This window comes from Alligator mississippiensis, chromosome 2, assembly GCF_030867095.1.
Source record: "Alligator mississippiensis isolate rAllMis1 chromosome 2, rAllMis1, whole genome shotgun sequence".
NCBI classification, from domain to species: domain Eukaryota; kingdom Metazoa; phylum Chordata; order Crocodylia; family Alligatoridae; genus Alligator; species Alligator mississippiensis.
Window position 1 is genome coordinate 288,903,705 of NC_081825.1, and position 25,085 is coordinate 288,928,789.

Sequence of the window (25,085 nt, forward strand, 5' to 3'; positions counted from 1 at the left end):
CACTACGCCACTCGCCTGAAAGCACAAAGTCTAAACAACTGAAGCCCAGCAGCGTGTATCAGATTATGGACATTTAAAAAATAGTTTTCAATTACAAACTGCAAATATTTTGACCAGTAAATTTTTCTCATGGATGTTCTGTGTAACCTTGTATCTGAATATTTGAATGCAGGAAAACCAGGAAAGGAAGGAACAAGCTGCAAAGGCAGAGAAAAGGAAGAAACTTCTTGCAGAAGAAGAAGCTAAGCGACAAAAGGGGGAATGTGGAATTATCAGTAAGTTCCCATAAAAGTTTTCCATTCATTTGCCATCTTTTGCTAGGAAGAATCTGTAGATATGGATGGTCTGGTATTTGGGAGAGTGAAAAGGCATTAGTTTAATTTTCTTTTGGTTCTTGGCATGCTTATTCTATCCTAGATGGAAGAACTGAGTATTAGAAAGATGGTCATTTAGAAGCACTCTCCATAGGAGGGATAAAATGTGCTTCAAAACTTCATCATCGCCTAAAACAGTCAGGGTAGAATAGAAAAAAAGTCATTCCAAGTGAATAAAAGTATTGAATTTAGCTTTTCCCTCCAGCTTGGAGGTAGTTTATTTCTTTGCATTTTTCTGAATTTCTTGGAATATTTTTATTAGATGTATCACTTGAATTTGAAATCAAACTCTATTGCTTTGTTGTGATATGGCTGGACAAATCTCATTTTACTCTCCTTTCCTGTTCCTAATATTTTGCTTTTTCTGATCAAAGTTCTGGTTCAGTAAAGCATTTAAATGTGTAATGCTTTGCTTTGCTTCGCTTGGCTTTGCTGAATAGGCTCTGTGAATGACTTGTATGCTTACACTTAATCATGCACCTAAGTCAGCGGTTCACAACCTTTTTAGACTCAAGGTACCTCTCCATAACTCTCCTGAATATAACAACATCCCAATCCAAAAACTAATGTCACCTGCTTTTGACTAAGAAAAAATAATGGAGCAATTATTCTATTGCAAAGATCTCAGAAAGACCACAAGTCAAAATGTTTTTTACACTGATGCTTATTTGGGTTTATCTTGTGAATCGTGTAGGTGTTTGCATTCCTAACAGTGCTAATAATTGTATGGTATCCAGTAGAGGTGCACCGATAGAGATTTTTTGGGCCAGTATCAATGGCCGATATTTAAGGAGCCATATCGACCAATACCAATCTGATTGCCAATATGCGGCCCGGCAGCTTGGAGAGTAGCATCTGGCTGGTGGGTCTGTTGTGGGTAAAGGCACAGGGGGAGGGAAGGGGTTGTGGGGAGCAGATCGAGGCGCCATAGTGAGGGAGGGAGTGGGGCAGGGGCTGGGCCAGGGGCAAGTGCTGCACAACTAGGGAGGGACAGGGGATGGAGCTGCAAGCGACTCATTCAAGGGCCACAGGGGTGTGTGGCTACCGCTGCTGCGCACATCCCAGGAGACCATGAGTGTGTGTGCCCCCAGATCTGCATGCTGGGGAAGGGCAGGCTGCCACTGGGCAAGGGCGGATGTGCATGCTGGGGCTGCAGCTGCACTGGGCTTTTCCCAGCAGGGGGGCTGGGCCGGGCTGCACTTGGTGCAGGCAGTGGCAGCACTGGCAGTGGGGGCTATGGTGAATTTTAGGGTGGCTGAAGCCCCACCATTATTCCCCTCTCAGCAGCACTGCCACCTGCCCCAAGCACAGCTCAGCCCAGGCCCCTCACTGGGAAGAGCCCAGTGCCACCCCAGTCCACAGCGGCAGCGCACCCCCATCCTGTGTGCAGATCTGAGCCTCCCCCCCCCCCATGCCCTCCCAAGGTGCATGCCGTGGTGGGAGCCCCACCCCCCCAGTGGCCCCCAGATGACCTGCTCTGTCCCATGCCCTCACCTGGCTATGCAGCGCCTGCTCCTGCCCCACTGTGCTCCTGGCCATCAGCCAAGAAAAGCCAATTGCTGATACTGTCAATTTTCCTTATATCAGTGCTAATGCAATATGGGACTGATGTATTGGTGCACCTCTAGTATCCAGTGGCACCCTTAAAATGGTTTCAAAGCACCCAACATGTGACAAAACTACAAGCAGGTTGTTTCTGTTTCAGTTCCGGTGCATTTATTGTAGTAAATGTAGTAAGTGAGGGTAAATTCATAAATTGTTAGGGGCTGGAAGGGACCTTGCAGATCATCAGGCCCAGCCCCCCGCCCCGCTCTAGGCAGGAAGACAACTGGAGTTAGGTGAGCCCAGTAAGGTAACTGTCCAGTCTTCTCTTGAAAATCTCCAGGGTAGGTGACTGCACCACCTCTGAAGGGAGTTTATTCCACAGTCTGGACACCCTGACTGCAAAGGAGGTTTTCCTGGTATTAAGCCTGAAGCGGCCTTCCAGGAGTTTGTATCCATTGGCCCTGGTCTTCCCTGGGGGTGCCCTGGTGAACAGTTGTTCACCAAGTTCCTGATGCACTCATTTGATATAGCAGTAAGCCGCTATCAAGCCCCATCTCAACCTTCTCTTCTTTAGGCTAAAGAGGCCCAGGTCCCTCAGCCTTTCCTCATATGGCTTGCCTTGCAAGTCCCTGATCATACTGGTGGCTCTTCTCTGGACCCTCTCAAGGTTTTCCACATTCTCATTGAAGTGTGGCACCCAGAACTGCGGCCAGTACTCCAACTGCGGCCTCACCAGTGCTGAGTACAGTGGGTGTACCACTTCCTTCGTATTACATGAGATGCATTGGTTGATGCACGCCAACATGTTATTTGCCCTGCTGACCACTGCCTTGCACTGACGGATCATATTCATGCAACTGTCAATCATTACCCTTAGGTCCCCTTCGGCCGTGGTGCAAGTCAAGCTGTCACCACCAAGCCTGTATGTATGTTGAAGGTTGTTTTCCCCCAGATGGAGCACCTTATACTTGGAAGTGTTAAACTTCATTTGGTTCTGGTTTGCCTGACTCTCGAGCCTGTCCAGGTCTGCCTGTATCTGCAACCTACCTTCTGATGTGACCACACTGCCCCATAACTTGATGTCGTCTGCGAATTTGGCCAGCGAGCTTTTCACTCCTCCATCTAAATCATTAATAAAGATGTTGAAAAGTATTTGTCCGAGCACAGTCCCCAGAGGGACACCACTGGCCACTTTGCACCAGGACGACACAGATCCGTTCATGAGAACTCTCTGGGTCCTACCCTGTAGCCAGTTTCCCACCCACTGAACTGTCGAGCAGCTGAGCTCACAATCTTCCAGTTTCCCCACAAGGATATCATGGGATACTAGGTCAAAAGCCTTTTGGAAGGCTAGGTATATACTGGATACCTTGTCTCCCATGTCCAGAGACCTGGTCGTAGGAGAAAATGAGATTGGTAAAACAAGACCTACCTGCGACAAAGCCATGCTGGCTGTCATTCAGAATCTTCCCTTCCCCAAGTGTATCACACATTGATCCTTTAATGAGTTTTTCCAGGATTTTCCCTGGGATGGAGGTTAAGCCGATTGACCTATAGTTGCCTGGGTCCTCCCTCTTCCCCTTCTTGAAGATGGGCACAATGTTGGCCCTCTTCCAATCCTCAGGGATTTTCCCCCCGTGCACCACGAATTCTGAAAGAGCTTTGCCCGGTGTTCTGTGATGACCTCAGCCAGCTCCATCAGCACGCTCGGATGGAGTCCATCTGGCGCTGCTGACTTACAAATGTCTAGCTTTTCTAGTTGGTATTGCACTCACTCAGCATCCACAGTGTGGAGGCTGTATTTCCCGGCATGTCATTCCCAGGTAACGTATGGTTTATTATAAATATAAAAATATAATTTAAATGCATTGTGAATAAAATTAAAGAAGTAATTTGTGACCGTGCAGAAAGACAACACAAGGCCTATGACCCCCTTTTATATTCCACTAACAGGAAAATCAAGTTTAAGAGGGAGTGCAGGGGTACACAGGTTTAGGAATAGCCCTCTGCAAGGGAGTAAATTTCATTCTCTGGGACAGGTCTAAATTAAATGGGGGTTGAGGAGATTAGATAAAATTATTTTTCTTGACACTTGTCTAAGAAAATGGTATACTGATTAATGCCCACACTTAAAGGAATGATGGGCATTGTTGGTTGCAATTCCCAAGCACAAGGTTGGGTAAGCTGGTGACATATCACCATTTTTTACAAGTTTGGAGTTGAGTGCTTCAATTACTCAAGCTTTTCTGAGAATTCCCATGCTGTGTACACAACAAAGACATTTTAGGACCACAGTAGTGTTGGGTCTTTTATTAAAATAGATTGTTAGTTTTTGTAGGAAAACAGTTGAAAGTCAATGGATTCAGTGACATCCTATTAGCAGGTACCTGCAGGATTTTTAGGCTTTGAACCACCACAGAATGAATAAAGAATTAAGTTCATGTTTAGTTTTTTACGCTCTGAGTAAATCTTTGCAAAGTTAGGGCCTTAAACTTTGGATAATTGATGGAAATTACAAGTTTCCTCTATATCAGTTTCTAATTTATCTGTATTATGCATAAGGGGGTTTATTCATCTGCAGTTGACAAACAAGCCTTAAGCTATAGCTCTCTTTGGGAGGTTCAAAGCCCACTGCACCAAAGTGTTTTAACATGTATAATCTCATTCTTCATAGTTCGAAAAGGAGATGTGAAACCAGAAGCAGGTGACATCAGTGCCTTGCTAGCAGATATCAGGAAAGGCTCTAAGCTACAGAGAACTCACAGAAATGTGTCTGAGACAAAAATTCTTCCCAAAACCACAACTGAAACTGCCAAGACTGTAGATCAATCCAGCTGCATCCTGGCTGCAACTGCTGAACCTTCCTTTAAATAATGCTAGGATATAGGCCACCATACTTAAAGAAGACAGAGAAGCCAGTTTTCATAGACCTTCAAAGATACTGGAGTTCCTACCTCCTTCAGACTATCTTTGAAATCATAGACATAAGTGGCTTTTTTTTACTTCCATTATTTTTAATGTTCAATAATGAATAAAAGCAATTTTTCTCTGCTGCTTTTTTTGCTTTATTTTGTGTTACTGAAGCTTCCATTGACTGAAGTTACCAGCTAATTACATTGTGAAATGTAAGTCACTAACATGCTGCAAGAGACTATATATATTATATGCAAGAGATATTGAAAACTTTGGGGTTTATTTTTCTTAACTAATCAGGTGAGAAAAATAAGATTATTTTTATGTCACCTTGCATACATGAACTTTACTAGCATTCCTTTTCTGCTTTAATAGTTAGATTATATAAATTTATTTAACTAAAATGTTTCATTTTACCAGTATTTAAAAAGAGTGCATTTTTTTCTAATAACCACAGAAAGCATTAAGAGGGGAAAAACCCCTTTGTATAAATGTGGGAAAGGTTATATTTCATGTTTGGTGGTCATGCATATGCATTTCATTTTATGCTCAAGCAACAGCAGAAAGTTAAGTTGATGAAGGGCTAAGTAGTTTTAATTATGGTGAAGCAGTTCCATTTAATTATAAAGTCCTGTCTTACTTTCTTTATAGACACAAACCAACCACTGATTTTAAGAACCACAGAAAGACCCTCTTCTCTCCCCTCGCTTTGCACCCCTCACACTGCTGAAAAGTAAAGCTTAATTAAGCAAAGGCAACTTATTTAAGGCCATTGCTTTCTGAAGCAAAATTCTGAATGTGGATCTCATCATTTGGCCCCTAAATAATAAATTAACTGGTGCCAAAATGCCATCAACAAAAATTGGACTTAGAATGGTGGAAAACTCCAAACTTCTGGTGCAGCCTGCTAAAAGGGACTTGACTTTATTATTCAAAGATGAAATAAAGAAACATGCATTGTTTTGCTAAGAGGCTGCTGGGCTATCTACTAGATGTTTTTTATTTTGTTTTAAAGAGTAACAGCCATGCAAGTAGTACAAAGAATAGACTGCAGAGTGCAAGGCAAACTGAGTGTCAGTGTGTCAGAGACAGAGAGATACAACTTTTAATGTAGTGTATTTACCGCTAAATAGAATAGTGAGTGTTATTAACAGAGCATTGTTTAAAAATGTGTATTCATCCGACTGTTTTATATTTAATTCATATTTTGTTCTTGCTTTGTTAATTGCAATGCATTACTAAACAGATGACCCTGATCCTGTTTTTGTGTTTTTCTTAAAGCAAAAATAGTCACTTATTTAAAAGCAAACAATAACCTCATGTGATCACCTAGAATATCGAATACATTCTTGATTCTCCTCAGGGCAGAATACCAGACTTCCAGAGTTCTAACATCTAACTTCTTAGAGATAATGATGGAGAAATATGCCCTGTAATGAGAGAAGCCCCTAAAAGCCAAATTGCACTTCAGAATGTCAAACTACAAAATAACAGAATTAGTGCTACATTGCACACAGTTGCAAAGAAAATGTTTTGCTCTTAACTCTACACCACTGAAGTCAGTGGAGGTTTGCCATTGAGTTAAATCTGCTCAGCCAGCCTAAAAGCATCACCTAGCTAGATACCCCACTGGTGAAATGACTATAACTTTAGTGTTCACTCTCTTAATAAAAAGTATAAATCTTTCTGCAAAATAGTCAAATAATTGTGCAGCTCAAGGCATGATTCAAACTGAGTCATTCAAGTGTACAAAAGGATTAAATTGAACCTGCTGTTCAGATGGCATAAAGTCCAATGAGGTAGTAATTAATTAAATATAAACATGAATAAAAATAAATGTAGCACATGCAGTAATATAATTATAAACCATCCTTAAAGGTACTAAGGCATTTCAGTGCTCAGTTTTATTATTCATTAGGTAAGAGAGCGCCTAACTCTATAGCTCAAAGCAACTAATTAGTGCACACCCATCAAGAGAAATTTGTCTCTCTCTAAAATGGCAGTAAAGTGACTTTGAGAATGTCAGTGGTACCTCCACAGTGGATTTAAACATAAGAAGAAAGTATATGCCTTGGTACCAAAGCAGGTATCAAATTTAGGTAGCTAAATAGCTAAAGAGCCTTAATGTAAGTGTAGACATGCTAAGGCACATTGATGCTGTGTATGTTGACTGACTCGGGACTAACTTTAGTTCCAAGTTGGTCCTCACACCACATTAATGCACCTTAGCATGTGCACATGTAGACATGTGCCTAAATCGCCTTAATGCACATTACGTTTAGGCACTTGTAAAAGCATGTGTAGACATGCCCAATTAATCTCTAAATTGACACCCTGCCCTACCTGCTACCTTCAGACTAAGCTGGCTAACCACCTTTACTTAAAACAGTATATAAAGGGTCAGGAAAAATGGAAAAAGATAAATGTCCAAAAATAAAAGCTGAAGATGACAAACTTTAAAGTTTTTCTATTTTTAAGACAGAATGGCATTTTCTTGTCTTCAAATCTCTGTGGTGATTTCTTGCAGAACAAGTCACTCCTGGTTTGCCACATGAAAAATATTAAGAAATGACTGGCTGAGAGCTACATACAGGAAATAGCTGTGAACATTGAAAACTATGGGACAAAAGACCAGATACTTTTATGTTCAAAGACACTACAAAGAAAAAACCATGAGGTAATCATAGCAAGAATATACCACACATTTCCTTTGAAAATACAAATACAATTAAGGTCCGGAAAAAGATCTGGTGCTAATAGAACTAAAGTACAGTAGGGAGGGAAAATGCAAGCAATGAAGGGAACATTATATGCATCAGTAATAAATAGTACCCGCTGTGATCTTTGGCTATGGCATGTACTCATCTACCCACCTCGCCTCCAGAGGAAAAGTACTGGTAATACTGATCTATTGCAGTCCAGGGTGTTTCTATATTTTGGGAAAGTGGAGACATGTTAGCCCCAAAGAGAATTTTTCCACATAAGACTGAATCAAAATAGTATACGTACTTTGTTAACAGTAAGTGATCCTACTGCCAGCTTTTATTGGTGCTGTGTCTGTTTTTTCTAATAGTAAAAATAAGTATCAGTTGATATTCCTCATTTTAAAATGGCAATACCTTTAAATTATTTGAATGAACAAAACTAACACAGACAAGAAAATCATTTAAAATTATGTTCTAGTCCATGTCAGTTTACTTATTAATTGACTCATTAATTTAAAACATTATGTATACTGAAGTTGGACACTACACAGAAATTGGGAGGGGTTCAGTTTATTAGATTCCATATAAATGGTGCTGGTAGTCTCTGCCTTCAAAAGGCCCAGTTTATGATGGGGTAGTAACTATTTTTACATAGTGACTAACAAATAACGTGTATGCACCACTACAATCAAGGGAAGATCAACTTATGCAAGATATCTTACATCCTTTTCAATTACCTATTAACAAGTCCTCTCTCTTGAAGTTGACTCCCTTTAGACTGCTACAGAGCTGTTGAACTCACTGTTGAACCCTTGGACAATCCTTGGCACCTTCTCACCCCCCAAATTTCTTTTCCTCAGGAGACTTCTTAACTGCTCAGTGCTTTTTTTCACCTCTAGCCTCCCAGCTTTCCAAAACAGCTGTGTCCCTTCAGTCTAGAGACTGGGATCATGTTGCTGTCTTGTAACTGTCCCAGACCTTTGGGTGGGAGTTTGGTTTGGGTATACCAGTCCTCCTACCAGTATCTAGAAATACCTTAGGTACCTGTTTAGAAGGTTTTGGTCATATAACTCATGTCAAACTGATTTTAAGATTTGGGATGAGACTGGCAAGAGCCATGGGGCTTTGGCCTTCTATCATGATGCCAGCCTGGTCCACTTCCTAGGATCACCTGTACATATTTTGCCTAATAATTCCCTGCTATTGCAATGGCCAGGGCACTGACAGCACCCTTCTCTCTCCTAGCTCTTTTCTGTGTCCCAGTGTAGGTATTTTTTAAGTAGTGTTCTGGCTGTGGTATATGAGAGGAGCTAAGCAGACAATTTCATGGGGGACTGGACTCTGGAAGGCCCTTCCCATCCTATGTTCTGATGTGGTTGACTGCTATAACAGGGACCTGTACTTAGGACAGAAAGATAATTCATAAGGTCCCATTTTCAATATTAATCACATTCTTCATTTACCAATGACAAATATTGAGGCTGGAGTGTATTGTGTGCCAACTCTAACCAGCTCTTCTTTCTAGGGCAAACAGTAGAATTGAAGAGGATGAGTACTTGTATCATGGTATCTTGCACGTGTACCTGCCACATGCTGCATCCTGGCATGTATTTATGTTTTTTTTAATGCACTCCTATTGTGGTATAACAGCATCAGTGTAAGATTTTTTTGCCCTTTTTCTGATATACTCTCAGATTCACTGAAAATAAGGAACGTACTACCTGGCAGGAAGAAAGAGCTGTAGCAAAGGGAAAGAAGTCTGGGTGTCTAAAACTGAAGCACCAAATTCTTGGTTCCTACTCTGCAAGAGTGGGTTTGTTATCTATTTATTTGGTTTTAATGCATGGACTCATCAAAACACTCATGAGAGCAGGTGCTGGAATGTGTTGTGTGATGAGACTGTGCAGCGTGCTAGAATGTAATTCCAGGTGTGACCAGGCCCCGCAGGCTCCTGTAGAATTATGTACCCCATGATGTACCCTGTTCTCCCCCTCAAGCTTGCCCAGTTCTCTCCCACAGCGACACAGTTCCCTGACACCCCCATGTGTCAGAAGAACGTTGTGCGTCTCGTATGTCCACGTTGCAGGGGTGTAGGTTGTAGCCGTGTTGGTCTAAGGACATAGGTAGACAAGGTTCCTTGGGTGAATTTGATATCTTTTATTAGACCAACCCTCCACGTGCATTCAGGAGGTCACTAGTATCCAAAGCTGGAAGTTAAATATTTCCCCCAACCCATGAACACATACACACGCAATGACAGAAAAGCATGTGCATGAGCCTGCAGCATGTTCTGTGTGCATCAGGCTTGAACAGCTATGTCCCTTCTCTACACACATGCTGACAAGCCCCACATGACCCAAGCTGAAGTGTCTGTGCACACGTATCCTGAAGTAACACAGCTTGCAGCCTGTACAAGGTATATCCTGTGCCCCCATGTACATCTGACTGAGCGGATGTTCTCCATCTGTGCTTATCTTGCTGCAACAACCTCCTGTGTCTTGGACTGAGAGAGGGAGAGGGGTGTGTGTGTGTGTGTGTGCACGCGTGCATCCTGAAGTGATTTGACTCTCAGTGCATCAGACTTGTGTAGGCATGGGTGTTCTGCATATACAGGTACCCATGTGTTGCAGGCTAGACAGCATGTGTGTATTCTGACATGACATACATAGTGCCACATGTCTCAGATTGACATGGGAGTGTTGCAGTGACACATCTGTGTCAGGCTGGGGTTGTGCATTTATGCATTTGTGTGTGCCCTGCAGTGACATGGCCCCACATGCCTCAGGCACTGAGATAACATGTCCCAGTGACATAGCTCCATGTGTCTCAGGCTGGTGTGTGTGCAATGTATGTGTATACTCTGTGTGTGTAGCAAAGTGACACAGTCCCATGTGCCTCAGGCTGATGTGTGTGTATTGTATGTGTCTCACAATGACAGTTGCATGTGCCTCAAGTTGGTGTGTGCATGCACGTGCATGTCCTACAGTGATATAGCCCTATGTGTCTCAGGCTGTCTAGTGTGTGTGTCTCACAGCAACACAGCCCGGTGTGCTTCAGCCTGGAGTGTGTGTACCTGTGGGTCCTGCAGTAGCATGGCGCTGAGTGCCTCATCAGAGGTGTGCTGTGCATGTGTCCTGCCATGACACAGTCCCATGTGCCCTCTGGCTGCATGTTGTGTATATGCATGGTGTGTTTGCATGTGTGTCCTTCAGTGACAGCCCTAGTGCCTCAGGCTGTGGTGTGTGTGTGTCCTGTAATGACACAGTTCCATATGCCTCAGGCTCTGTGTGTGTGTGTGTGTGTGTGTGTGTAGGTGCATGTCCCATGGTGACAGTTCCATGTGCCTTCAGGATGCATTGTGTTTGTGTGTGTGTGTGTGTGTGTGTGTCCCAAAGTGACACTCCTAGTGCCTCAGGTGGTATAGTATGTGTGTGTGCATGTGTGTGTTCTGCAGTGACAGTCATAGTGCTTCAGGATGTGCGTGTATGCGTGCATGTGCCACCATGACACAATCCCACGTGCCTTCAGGCTGTATGGTAGGTGTGTGTATGTGTCCCACAGCAACAGTCCTGGTGCTTCAGGCTATGGTATGTGTGTACGTGTGTCCCACAGTGACACAATGGTGTGTGTGTGTGTGTATCCAACAGTGATGGTCATTGTGCCTCAGATTGTGTGTCCCACCACGACACAGTCCCATACCCTCAGTCTGGGTGGCGTGTGTGTGTGTCTGTCCTGCAGAGAGACAGTCTGATGTCGGCTGTGTGTTGTATTTGTGTCTGCAAGTCCCACAGTGAGACTCTTAGTGCCTCAGCCTGCTGGTGGTGGTCTGTGTGTGTGTGTGCATTTGTGTGTGTCCTGCAGTGACACAACTCCACATGGTCTGAGCTCTTTGTGTGTGTGGTGTGTCCACGCACCTCCTGCTGTGTGTGTGTGTGTGTCCCACAGTGACACACTCCTGTGTGCATGTGTCCTCCAATGACACATTCATGTGTGGGTGTGTGTGTGTGGTGTCTGGTGTGTGTGTGTGTGTCCCACAGTGACAGTCCAAGTGCCTGGTGGAGGGGGGAGGGGAGCAGTGACACAATCCCGCGTGCTTTGTGCTGTGTGTGTCACTGACACAATCCTGCCCGTGTGCGTATGTCCCGCAGTGACACAGTCTCACCTGCCGTGAGCTGTGCACGTGTGCGCTGTGCGGGGGGGGCCTGAATCCCGCACTGACACGATCCCACAAGCCTCCTGTTCTGTGTGTGTGTGTGTCCCGCAGTGACACACGCCTGCGTGCGTGCGTGTGTGTGTGTGGGTGTCCCTCAGTGACACAGGCCTGCGTGCGTGTGTGTGTGTGGTGTCTGGTGCACGTGTGCCCTACGCCGACACGCTGCTGCGTGTGTGCGTGTCCCGCAGTGACACCCGCGGTGTGGGCGGGGGCGGGGCGGGGCGGGGCGCCTTATAGTCGTGGGGGGGGCGGCGGCGGCGCGCACTCGGCCCCGGCCCCGGCCCCGCGGCAGCATGTCGGGCACCCGCGCCTCCAACGACCGGCCGGCGCACCCGCACCCGCACCCGCAGCCCGGCGGCGGGGGCGGCGGGGCGCACAAGCGGGCGCGCGGCGAGGCGGGCGGCAGCCGCGTGACCGTGGTGCTGGGCGCGCAGTGGGGGGACGAGGGCAAGGGCAAGGTGGTCGATCTGCTCGCCACCGACTCGGACGTCGTCTGCCGCTGCCAGGTGCGTGCGGCCCCGCTCCGCCTCCCCCGACCCTCACCCCCACCCCCTCACTTCCTCCCCCATGATTATCTACCGCCATCCTGCCCCCTCACTTCCTATCCCTGTATCTGCCCCATGATGACCTACCTACCCCACACCCTCCCCCTGACTCCCGACCCCCACACCCTCCCCCATGATGCTCTACCCCTCCACTCCCTGCCCCTGGTTTCCTGCCCCCCCCCCCAACCTCTCCCTCAGTCTGCTGGGCCTCTCATTTCCCCCCAATTTCATCCCCTCCCCCTTCTCCCTCCCTGACTTCCTGACCTCCCCCACTTCTGCGCTCGCTTCCTCGCTTCGCCCCCTCGCCAAACTCCTTGCCCACGGCCTGGCACAGGGCAGAGGTGCCAGGCAGCCGGTGCAAAGGGACTTTCCCCCACCCACGGTGGCATGCCAAAATGCCACTTGGACAGAAAGCGGCCTGGGTTATAAATAGAAATAGCTGAGCCTTCACCATGAGGGACACAGGATCCCCGACCGGCAGGGTTGTGTCCCAGCAAGGCGTCTGCCCAGGGCTGGCGGTGGCTGGGTGTTGGGGGGGCAGGCGGTGCAGGCAGCAGGTGTCAGCTGGCGTCCCCGAAGGTGACGCTTGCTGGTGGCCGGATTTCTGCCCTCCTCGCCTGGTGTAGTCGCACTGATCCAGGCCTCGCCTTCTGTAGTCACATTCAGCCTCGTGGGCACGGCAGGAAGCAAACCCCAGGGCCTGGGTAGGGTTCGCTGCCTTTTCTGCTTGCCCCATAAGGTACCTTTGTTACTATGCACGGGAGGATTTATGAACTAGTTTAGTTTAAGGTCCCTAATAAACCTTATGGGTTTCCTTCAGCTAGGCTTTGCTGCAGGTTCTTTTTTTGAGATGGGCAGATTATGTTCCCCACAGACATCATTGAAGCACCTTGTCAAATACTTTGAAATGAGAAACAGATTGTGGGAAAACATAGCAAGGAAGTTTAACTTGTTATCAAGTTGTGATTTGAAGTCTTTGTGCAGTCAGGAAGTTTATGACATCCCGGTGGTTGTGTTTATGTCTGAATTGGTTTGAACACTGTAAAGTAAGCGTAGTGTAAAGACTCTGGAAACGTACCTGGGTGTTTGTTTCGTCCCATACAGGCCGAGGTAAACGAGGTCCAACGTGACCATGCGCATAATCTTAATAAGTTAAATGTCAAAGCAACAATCATAAAATATTTATGCAGATGTAGATGTTGATCTTTACTTTCTTCTAACTCTTACTGTAACAACACAAGTATGTTATTCTGATTTTTATTCATCTACATTCATCTCAGTTAAATGCTAGATGGAAATGTTTCCGGTTTAAAGAGACATGAAGGCAAGCAATAAAAACTCCAGATATCCTTGAATCTGCTATGATAACCCCAAGGACATTTCTTAATTAAATATGTTAAGTAAATAAACTTTGTCATGTGAGTTAAATATTAAGAACGTGGGTAATGTATTTTCTGTTGGTATGGTAAGCTGCTGGATCATGAATCGCTGTGTGGGGTTTTTCCTTCTCGATGGAAGTTAATGAACATGAATGATTGTGATAAAAGTCATACTGCTGGACTTTATTTTTCCTTTTATATTTTCACTGTAAACTCTTATTGGCAGGAATTCATACCCTGGTTCTAAAACCATTCTGGGAGAAAACTGAATTTCAAGGCTTCAGTCTGGTTCTAAAGAAACACTTTATAAAAGCCCCAATCCTGCAAATATTTATGCACCTGTTTAACTTTACTACTTTGCAAGTTGTCCCATTGGTTTTAGTGAGAGTCCTCATGGTAATAAAGTGTGCATGAGTGCCTGGAGTATTGGGGCCGTTAAACACTGGAAAGGAAAAATAAAATCGAAATAACTTTTTTTAAGTGACTGCAAAAAGTAAAATTGAGTAGCTTAACATAAAGCTGGTCTTGCTTTCATGTCTCGTCAAAAAATGGCAGTTTATAGAAAAAGTTAAAAAATGCTGCAAATTTAGTTGTAAATTGTAAACCATATTTTTGCTTGTTTTAAAAATATTTTTGATTATCAAATATTGATGTGATTTTAAGAAGTCTAACTTTGACTTGGTTTACTTCTGCATTTCTCTCATATTTGACAAGTTAGTGAAGTCATTTTTTACTTTGTTTTTCAGTCAGTTTCATGATTAAGGAATGAATCCTGCAAACCGTAAAAAAGCGTATATAACCTTACTCAAGTTAGGATTCAAAATGGGGCCTGCTACTGTAAGTCAAGTTATGCACACACTTAAGTGCTTGCTAGGTCACAGCCCAAGTTCGCAATTTACCAATACTTGAGTAAGAATCTTATCAACTTAAATAGCCCGTGGCTTGAGATAATTTTAGTCTCCTCCTCTCTGCTTTCCTTTTCCAAAAAAAAAAAAGAGGTAGGGATTTCATTAACAAATAAATAAAATTTTGGTCCAAAACCCAATGTCTCCTTTATCTTACATTGTTAAAAATAGACAAATGTAGTCATGGTTCAAAGCTACCCATTAAAGCAATATTCAGCAGCTATTATTTTTAACTCTAAACTTCCCTTCTTTCTTCCCCAGATAAAGAGAAAAGTTGTTCATGCCCTTGACTGAAGGAAAATGTTATTTTAAAAAAAAAAAACAGTTGTTTTTACTAGAATTAGATCTATATCACAGTAACACATTTTTCTATGGTTTTATTAAAGCTTTTTTCGATAGAATTTAAAAATTTGGGACCAATTTTGAGTTTCCAGATCCATTTCAAAATAATGTTGTTGTTAAAAATATAACTGTAGAGGAAAATTGAAGATATTATCAAAATTTTAACAGCCTTTAGCAGTGAAAATCCATGACAACTATATTCTCATGGATATCAGTTGGGAGATAAAGTGGAGATAAAGTTCATGATTCAGAAAAAGTTGAAAGGAGAGACAATTGGGAACTCTAGGGGAGAGCAGCAAACACCCAGGATTATGTTCTCATTCAGTCTTGCTTTCCCAGGCCAGTGCAAGAATTCCACAGGCATCTGCACAGAAAAATCAAATCAATTTTGCAAATCTGATTGTTTTTGTAAAATTAAGTTTCATGGGATTGGAAGTGTCAGACTCTTATATCATATTCCTTCTCTCATTCCCGATGCATACTTAGACTACATGTCCTGTAATTCATCTCCCTTTTATAGCTAAAAGGGGCCAAACCTATCACTTTCAAAATGACACTTCAGTGTGAAATTTTAGCCCCTTTCTGAAGTCAAAAATGAAACCCTGCTGATTTCAATGGGGCCAGATTTTTACCCTTCTGGCCTTGTGAGTTAAACAACATCCTTATTAAGAGGTTAGTTCAGCAATTGGCTTTTATGCTACTGTAACTACAAGAAATGCTTATCCAGATATAATCATAGACAACGTTAAAGGACATATTTTCAATCTGCTTTCATTAAATTGTCTCCCAGATATGTGAGAAACTTGGTTTGTACACACAAATCCAAATAAGCAAGTAGAAGAGGTAAATAACAAGACGTTTTATGCAAGTAAGGAAGAGGCATCAGAAAACTTAATTTTTTTGACTGAAGGATTTTTTAGGTGCTTGAGGCTTTTGGCTAATAACGTATTAAGCAGAAGTATGAAAATTCATTGTTTTTAGCCCCTACTATATTGCTTTCAAACTTGATATTGTAGTTTGCCAGAAGAGTTGAGTAATTCTGACACTGTACAGTAATGATAGCAAAAAGAAATTTGTAACACTGAAGTTACAAAACTGCTGTTCCTGGAGGACTTCCAAGTGGTCTTAAAGACACCTGATTGGTCACATGGTGCTTACTTTTTTTTCTTGTTTTCAACTGCTAAATTGAATTAAAGGAAGCTAAAATATATTAAGCATTTTCCTAATGTTTCTTTTCCATTTAATATATTGTTGTAGTTACCACAGGGATGTTGTACAATCAGGGCAGGGAAAAATGTGTTCTTTGCAATCATAAATGGGAGGAGAGGTGATTTTCATGATCAAAAGTAGGTTGAAGAATAGTTCATGCTTTCTCTTTTTGGCCTTGTCCTTGCTGGAAAAAAAGCTTGAGAACTCCTGCTGTAATGAATAGCATCTGACTTATCAGAGTTGTCATTCATCGTGTTTATGACAAACCATAAAGACATTTCTCTGAGAATTGTCATTTTCTATTTCTCAGGTCCTACACAGAAAATTATTTATTTTTTTAGTTGCCAGAAGCTGACTCTTTTCCAAAATGTTGGCACTTTTAACTCCCTGACTAAAAATTTAAATCTAAAAAATGTTGCAGGACACAAATGATTCCATCAACATTTTTCCTAGGGGAAAGAGAAGCATTCCCCCAGAAGCTTAACACACTAGAAAGGATAGATAACAAAGACTTTTTTTGCTGACAAATCCTTTATGGAGATCCTTTTATAACACTAATGAAAGAGAATGGATTTTGCAGCAGAGATTGATTGTATTAGCAAAGTATTGTTCTAGAGACTTTATGCCTTGCCCTCATTTCAGACTGAAAGCAGCAAAAGTGATTCAGCAGTAGTAGCTGATCCAAGAGGGTCATAAGATTGTCATTCACTCCTTCATTTGAGGTTGCTGTTGCCTTTCTGTCCATGCCAAACACTAGACATGTCAGATCACTGACACATCTAGTTCTGGAAGTCTCAGCAAGAACTCATAAAACGCTTCTGAATGATAGTCTAGCAGATAATATTCCCTATGGGAATATATATTACAGCAATATATAAGATTATAGGAACATATAATATTCTCCATAGGAATTGGCAATAATGATGGGACATCAACTTCTAAGATTATAGATGCAGTAGGAATAAGCCCATTTCCATGAACAGTGGGGAAATTCCTCTTTCATTTACAAAATCTACCATCAGACAGATAGGCCATATGTTTACTGGATACCCTGTAAAAAATCTGAAAAAATTACCAGTATCCAAGTTGCAGTCTTCCATCCAGTTTGGAGTTGTCTCTGTTTTATAATAAAGGGACTGTCAGACTTTTGCAGACAGAGGGATAAAAATCATAGCTGATATTAGTGAGGAAGGTAAACTGGTGGATTTGAAACATAATAGACATCCCATGTATACCTCCCCTTATTTTCAGTTGTGGTCCAGCAGCTCGTGCTCATTTGTACACACAAGGATGTGAAGAACACAGTATGAGCGTAAAAGGTCTAATTTTCTTGGTGTATCAGATATTATCAAGTAAGGTGATGAAAGGCCAACAAATAAAAATCTATGGGCTAGAGTGTGATTAAGATGGAGGGGGTAAACTGTAGACAAATCTGGTGAGAGGCACGCAGATATCAAGATTGAAGTCAGGAAACTGGAAAATACCATACAAATATACTTCCCCAAGGTTTTAACAAAACTCAGACAATGAACACAGCAGGTGTTAGAAATACACTGTACTCTGGGATATGTTCAAATATATGCTGTGGGCAAGCAATCAAAGAAAAGAACTGAACTTGGCATAGCCAGGCCACATCTCCTGTGGCACAAATCTAGGGCAAGAACTTCCCTTACTGTGCAGCTGGTAAAGCAAGGAAAGGAGGCTCAACCTCCAGTAAATGAATTTGGCTAGGCCATCATGCTATCCTCCTGATGTAAAGCTACTGGAACTGCTGGCAGCTGGGATTGAATGAGATCAGCCTTCCAGCATAGTGGATAGGAATGCCTGGAGCCCTAAGCTACCTTTGTGTAACAGTGCACACCAGTGCTTACTGGTCTAGCAAATTCTCCTCTAGGAGAGGATCTAAGCTTTGGCATCTAGTACAGTGTTTTCCCCAGTGGATTCACACTCCATCTCTCCATGGGGGAGATATAGAGATATATTAATATAAATGGGATTAATCCTGCAATCATTCTACACATAAGGCTATCATTAATGTTTTAGGGGTCTTGAATGCTTAATGACTGCAGAACCGTGCTTTTTTTTTTTCTCTTTTATTTATTCTGCTTTTGTGGGTGTGTGGATGTTTATTCTGCTTTGCATAATCAACCGAAATAGGCTGCCTAAACCCAAGTAGTCCTTTTTTAAAATTTTTTACTACTAAAGCACATCAGGGAGAAAGGACTGTCTATTTGTTTTTGTTTCTGCACTTTATAAATGTTTAATTATAGCTCTTGTGGCAATTTTGACATTGGTGATGGTCCTACCCAAGTTTTATTTTCATTTCAATTGTAAATATTTGTAGGATGCATCATATCATTATAGAAGTTAGCAAAACATGGGGCCACAACATGGGCTATTTTAAACCTAGGCCTCTCCTTTGGGCATCAATGAGATCATCTGAGGACCACCAGGAGTATATATACTGTATGAGAAGGTCAGGTCTAAAGTTACCAAATCCCCATAAGAAAGCAAGCTTAATTTTTCCATGTCCTTTAAAAAAATCTGTTCAGTTTATTATCCTACATCAACTTCAGAAGAAAACAGCTGAAAATTTAGCTTGAGTGCCATCTGTTTTGTTCCATTCCTTGTATAACTGGCTAGCTGTCACTTGTTTACAGAGAGAAGAAAAGTAATGTTCATATCCTTGGGTCATGTTACTTCCCACAGGGACAGTAGTGCACTTCTGCAAGAAAGCTGACCTCCTTAGGCTGTTTCTATTTGACTTCCTCTGTTCTAGGAGGCTACTGATTTTAATTAGAATGCCTCTGTCTTGTTTAAGGTATTGCATCAACGGGACAAAGGAAACTTTGCATCAGTTGCTTTCTTTGCATCTGCTTGTGCAGTCCAATTATATGTTGCTATTGTTGTGTTAATGGGGATTTTTGTTTTGTCATTTTCTTTTTTTTAATGTAGTTTAACAAAATTTCGCTTTTAGCTTAGCTCCAGAATAGCCCAAGAGGCTAAGAGCACTGTGTCTTTTTCACTTGTTAAAATTATGGATGGGTCACAGCAACAATGTTCAGCTCCAAATTTCCCTGAAGTCTGGTAATGTTTAAATCCCGGGCTTTTGTCTGAGCTCATCTCTGTTCACAACTATTTAACCGTGTCATTTTGAATTATGACATGCAGAACTGCAGTTAGGATATTTACTGTATAAATGTTTTGCATGTTTCTTTTAAAGGTTAGAACAGTTGTTCAGTTTCCACCAAGAGCTACATGTGTGTGTTTATAATCCTACTAATGATAAGCTCATTAGGATTTAGAACAACCCTTTTCATGGGAAGCAAGTTTCTGAAAAGAACAAAAATGTAAATGGGAGGATAGGAACTAGTGGGTTTTATTTGCTAGTATTGGGGAAATGAACTGAGGAAAAGGGAAGTAACGAATAAAGAGAAACAGGTGAACAGGAACAGAGTAACACTGGTAAGGGTCTTATGATCTGAAATGGTCATATGCCTGGTAATGACAATAGAATAATCTGTTTGAGCAACTTGCACACAGAAATGTTTCTCTTATCAGAAAGCCTTCTTTTAAACATGAGTCAAGTCAACTAAACATGCTTGTGCTCATACGTAATGAAAAAGGAACACAATTGAAAGTGGGAGACTTTAATCTTATAGGCTAGTTATTTGCATTGCCAGTCCTACTTGAAATTAAGAGTATGAACATTTCCTGTCAGTTCCATGCCTGGATGTCATTTTTACTCTACTTTTAGTTTACACAGGGCACGTTTACATGAGACATTTACTGCAGAGCTGACTAGTTAGCTCTGTAGTAAAGAGTCAGTCTCTACATATACACCCCTATTCGGGCACAGTAAACTAATAAACTCTGCCATAGGATGCTACTTGTAAACACAGTGTACTGAAGTGCACGTGTAGACACTGCCAGGGCTGGCTGGGGCATGAGGGTGCTTCAGTATGGAGGCTGCCTGCCAGCTAGCCCCATGCTGAAGTAACCTCGTGCCCCAGCCAGCCCCTCCACAACATATTGAGCTGGGTCAGAGCAGCCCCAGGTTGGCAGGCTGACCCCCAACTCTCCTTCCAGCCAGCACTGCTCCAGCCCAGCTCAGTGTGCTACAGTCCTGGAGGCACATGCAAACTGCGCCGGACTTTACTGCTTTACATTAATAGCATGTGTAGACATGCCCACAGAGATCCAAATGTCAAGCACGGTAGTTAAAGACATATAGTTATTGGTACAGTAGGTGCATCTATACATGAAATTAATGTGAAGCAATAGACTCTGGAGTAGTTTGAGCTGGAGTACACTACTCCCAGGTGCAGCATCTACACATGTGCTCGGGACACCAGCAATTTTATCTGGGGTGGCAGGCCCTAGCTGGCAGGGGACACAGGGATCAGCCTCGGGCTCTGGGTGGCAGAGAGGCTGACTGGGGCATGAGGATGCTGAAAGTGCGGAGAAGTGTGGCTAGGTGGCAGGTAGGAGTCTGGCCCCCAGCTGGCTGGGGTGATCGGGTGCAATTTACATCTGTAGTCAGCATCTATGTGTTTAATCACAGTAAATTACCCCAATGTAAGATAGTACTGTCTCCAACAGTACTATCTTATGCCAGCATAAATTAGTTTACTACAGCCTAATACTATCATACGTGTAGACTTTGACGCTTTACTCTGCAGCCAATTAGTCTATTCCACAGCAAAGTGCATGTATATACATTGCCAGTGGACGCAACTACATGTGCCATTAGGGGGGCAACAGTTTATTGCTCTTGGGAAGCTCCTAGGTGCGCAGTTTACACATGTGTGCCAAGACCTCATCACATTGAGCTGGATTGCAGGAGGCCCAGCTGGCAGGGGGATTAAGGGGTTAGCCTGCCAGCCCGGGGATGCTCCAACCAGGCTCAATATGCTGCAAAAGGGCTGGCTCAGGCATGGGGGTGCTTCATCAAAAAAACTCTGGAGCAGGGTAGGACTTGTATTTACTAGTTTACTATTTACTATTTCTTAGATTTGTGCGCCCTAATAAGGGTGCATGTGTAGACACTGAGACATTTACTATGCAGTTTATTAGTCAACTGTGCAGTAAATGTCTCTTGTAGACACACACAGTGTGTAGGATTCTGAGTCCATAAACCAATAACTGGGTTACATTTGTCCATCTGTCCAGCAAGTGATGCCTGACCAACCTGATTTTCTTCTATAAGGTGACAGGCTGTGTGGATGAGGGAAGAGCAGAGGATATGATATACCTTAACTTTAGCAAGGCTTTTGGCATGGTCTCCCATGATATTCTCAATAACAAGCTAAGGAAGGACAGACTAGATGAAAGTACTGTAAGGTGGATACATAACTGGTTCATGCTCAATGAGTTAATGTCTCAATATCTAGTTGGGAGGAGGTATCAAGTGGGGTTTCCAGGGGTCTTTCAACAGCTTCATTAATGATTTGGATTCATAGGTTTCATAGATTTCCTACACATTAGGGCTGGAAGGGACCTCAGAAGATCATAGAGTCCAGCCCCCTGCCCAAGGGGCAGGAAGTCAGCAGGGGTCAAAGGATCCCAGCAAAATAAACATCCAAATGTCTCTTAAAGGAGCCCAGAGTAGGTGCTTGCACCATCTCTGACAGCAGTCTGTTCCAGGCCTTGGGGACTCAGACAGTAAAGTTCTTCCTTATGTCCAGCCTGAAACGGTCTTGGAGGAGTTTGTGACTGTTTGACCTTGTTATCCCTCGGGGTGCTCTGGTGAATAGGCATTCCCCCAGATCCTGATATATACCCCTTATATACTTATAGGCAGCTACCAGGTCGCCCCTGAGCCTGCGCTTTTCCAGGCTGAAGAGTCCCATGGCTCTCAGCCTCTCATCATAAGGTCTGTTCTCCTGCCCTCCGATCATGCACGTGGCTCTCCTCTGCACTCTCTCAAGCTTCTCCACATCCTTTTTGAAATGTGGAGCCCAAAAGTGGACACAGTACTCCAGTTGTGTCTTTACCAAGGCCGAGTACAGCAGGAGGGTGACATCCTGGGATTTGCTTGAGAAGCATCTATGGATGCAAGCCAGAGTTTTTTACCAGCTGCAACATCGCATTGGTGGCTCATATTCATCTTGTGGTCAATCATGACCCCCAAGTCCCTTTTGGCTGTGGTGCTAGCAAGCGTAGCACCGCCGAGCCTGTAAGTGTGCTGCGGGTTTTTCTTCCCAAGGTGGAGTACCTAGCATTTTTCAACCTTTTTTTGTGCCAAGATCCATTTATAAACATCAATGGCCAATCCTGACCAAGTAAATAGTTTAAGTAGAAAACACACAAGTATTTTGGCCCCTTATTACACACTACAAGTTCAAGCAGCTCAACAGTCTTAATTTCAAAGACAGAAATCAAGCCCTGGTGTCCAACCTCTGGTCCCCATAGACTTACCTGCATCCAGCTGCCAGGGCTGCTTCTACCACCACCCCCCTGCCTGGCTGTATGCCAGCCACGTGCCTGTGCATGCACTGATGCATGTGGTGCCCCCTGTCTCCAATCACCCCATGTAGCTCCTTGCAGATTGGAAGGCTGCCAGCCTGCAAGGGGACACCCATGCTTTCCCGCGTTTTTCTGTGACTGTTTGTGACCTTTTCAAATATTCTTGCAACCCACTTATGGGTCGCAACCCATGGGTTGAGAAACACTGCTCCAAACTTTTTAAAGATAAGCCCTGCGAAAGGAGGCTTATTTTGGGAATGTTTTACCCATGCTGTTCTCGCCTATCGTGAATGGTCAGGGGAGGTAAAACACTTTACTTCCATTCCTCCAGCATGCCAGGATGCAGAGCTGCCAGCCAGTCTACCCATTCCCACTCTCCAAAGCTCTAGTGGTCCCACGCCCTCCTTCCCGCTGAGAGCACCTGCTCTGAGCAACTTCACTGCAGAGATCATGGAGCTGGGGAAGCTTGCCTTCCCCAGCTTCATGGTCTTGCTACTGGGAGGCTTAATTTCAGTGACACCAGAGAGCTGCGGGGAAGCCTGCAGCTCTGCACTGAGAGTGAAGCCACCACTGCAGTTTCAGTGCTTCCCCAGGGTCTCTGGTCCTGCCAGGCTACAGTTACTCAGGGAGGAGCTACCACATCCGTTTTGGCAAGACCATGCAGCCCTGAGGAAGCTGTTTCGGACCTAAAAGCCTCCCTTCCATCTGGCTACTATCTCCACACCCCCTCTTGCCAGGCTGCCTAGTGACAACTCATAGTTGTGCAGGTCTGAAACAGCATAAAGCCTTCACGTGGGACTGCTTTAAAATCGCCTTCACTTTGAACATCAATATTCCCCAGATTTCTAGCATTAGTAACCTATGACAAAGTCCTTAGCATAGTAAAAATCATTTGACTAGAATACAAATGCAGTTAAAAAGCAGTGCCACAAGATGTTACAGTCTGAGGCCATGTCTAGTCTTCAGACACTGTCTGAGGTAGTTTAGGAAGAGCAAATCCTGAATTGGTGCAAGGGGTTGTGGTAGATGACCCTTGAGATCCCTTCCATCCATATGCAAGGATGATTCCCTATGCCAGTCACTAGCACCCTCCAACTTGTGCTCCACGGATGCTGATTCAGAAGCAGAGTGCTACTTTGGCCAATGCTGCATACATACTAATTCGGACAATAACTCGGCAGTAACAGTTAGCTCACCTATAGATCATATCCCTTTTTGTGCTTTTGGTGCAGACATCAAGAAATAGGCCATTTGAAGTTTGGTACCTGAGACCCCAAAACTGGAAAACTGAAGGCTTTTTTAAATCAAATGTGTTGTTGAAAAGAAGCTGGGATGCTTATGAGGTAACCAAGAAAATCTTTCCAGTGTCCTTTGTAACCTTGCTGCTCTGATGATGGTTACTTGATAAATACATTGAAGACCTAAATAAAGAGCCGTCTGTATAAGCTAATGCTCGCATCTCTTAAACAAAAGGAAACCATACTCCGTGTCTCTTGCGCTCACCAGAGTACATCAGTCCCATTGACTCCCAGTTGCTTTAAAATACGAAGCTTACTTAATACACCTTCCCTTTGAATGTACATTACAGTATGTTTTCCAGTTTTGAATATGATATGTGCCCCCTTAAACTTGGGCCATGTTGCTGAAAGGGAACCAGGACTTAGACTAGGGCTGTCCAACTGGTGACCCCCGCATGGGGTTGAATAGCAGCCCCTGGGCTCCTGCCTACCTGCTCCCACCCTTGCTTCTGCTGCAACAGGCTCCCCCTCCATCCTCTCCTTTCACCTCCTACTCCCACCCGAGGGAGCAGGACAGTGCAACAGTATGTGGAACCAACGGGGAGCCTGGGATATGTGGTGCAGTGGGGGTTGGGGAGGGTCACAAGTGCACAGTGCAAGTGTTGTGCCTGTGTAGCGTAGCTGGAGAGGGTCATGGGTATGCAGTGCAGTGGGGCGGTGGTCACAAGTTTGCAGTGCAGTGATGAGGGAGAGACATCTATGGGGCATGTGACCCAGAGGGCTGTGGTGGCTCCCACTGGTGTGGTCCATGGGACATGTGGCTCCCAGCCATTTGGAAGTTGGACAGCCCTGACTTAGACAAAAGGAAGTGTGATTTAAAAGAAAACCACAGGACTGCAGAAAAGTTAAATAGAACAGCTGGGCTGGAATATATTGAAACAACAATTAATGTAAACTCACATTCTGTTTCACATAAAATAAAGCCTGTAGAAATGAAAAGTATTGTCAGCTGTTGAGATTTTTATCGCATCTGTAATATTTGATGATTTTACTAAAAAACACAACTTCTAGAGCTATGTTACTTGTATATGTGAGCTTTCATTTTTTTTTTAAATTAAAAAAAAGCTCTCACGGTTGTTGGAAAAAGCTTGAAAATATAACCCAACTGCACCCCGGTGCTTTAAATGCCAGAAGGCAAATACAATAGTACAATTTCATTTTTTTTTTTTATACTACATGATATTTTTTA

General features: G+C 43.5%; 1 protein-coding gene across 4 annotated transcripts in view; it reads left to right on the forward strand.

Moving 5' to 3' along the window:
- ADSS1 (adenylosuccinate synthase 1) overlaps positions 1-25,085 on the forward strand; it is a 75,557-nt gene that overhangs the window by 19,727 nt on the left and 30,745 nt on the right. For 2 of the 4 annotated variants that reach the window (XM_059723287.1, XM_059723285.1), the window contains exon 2: positions 173-275. In XM_059723287.1, the coding sequence (XP_059579270.1) occupies positions 173-275 (103 nt within the window). Of the gene's footprint in view, positions 1-172; positions 276-4,593; positions 4,974-12,019; positions 12,257-25,085 lie in introns of those variants that run through there. The other 2 variants (XM_059723284.1, XM_059723286.1) reach the window with 2 other exon arrangements.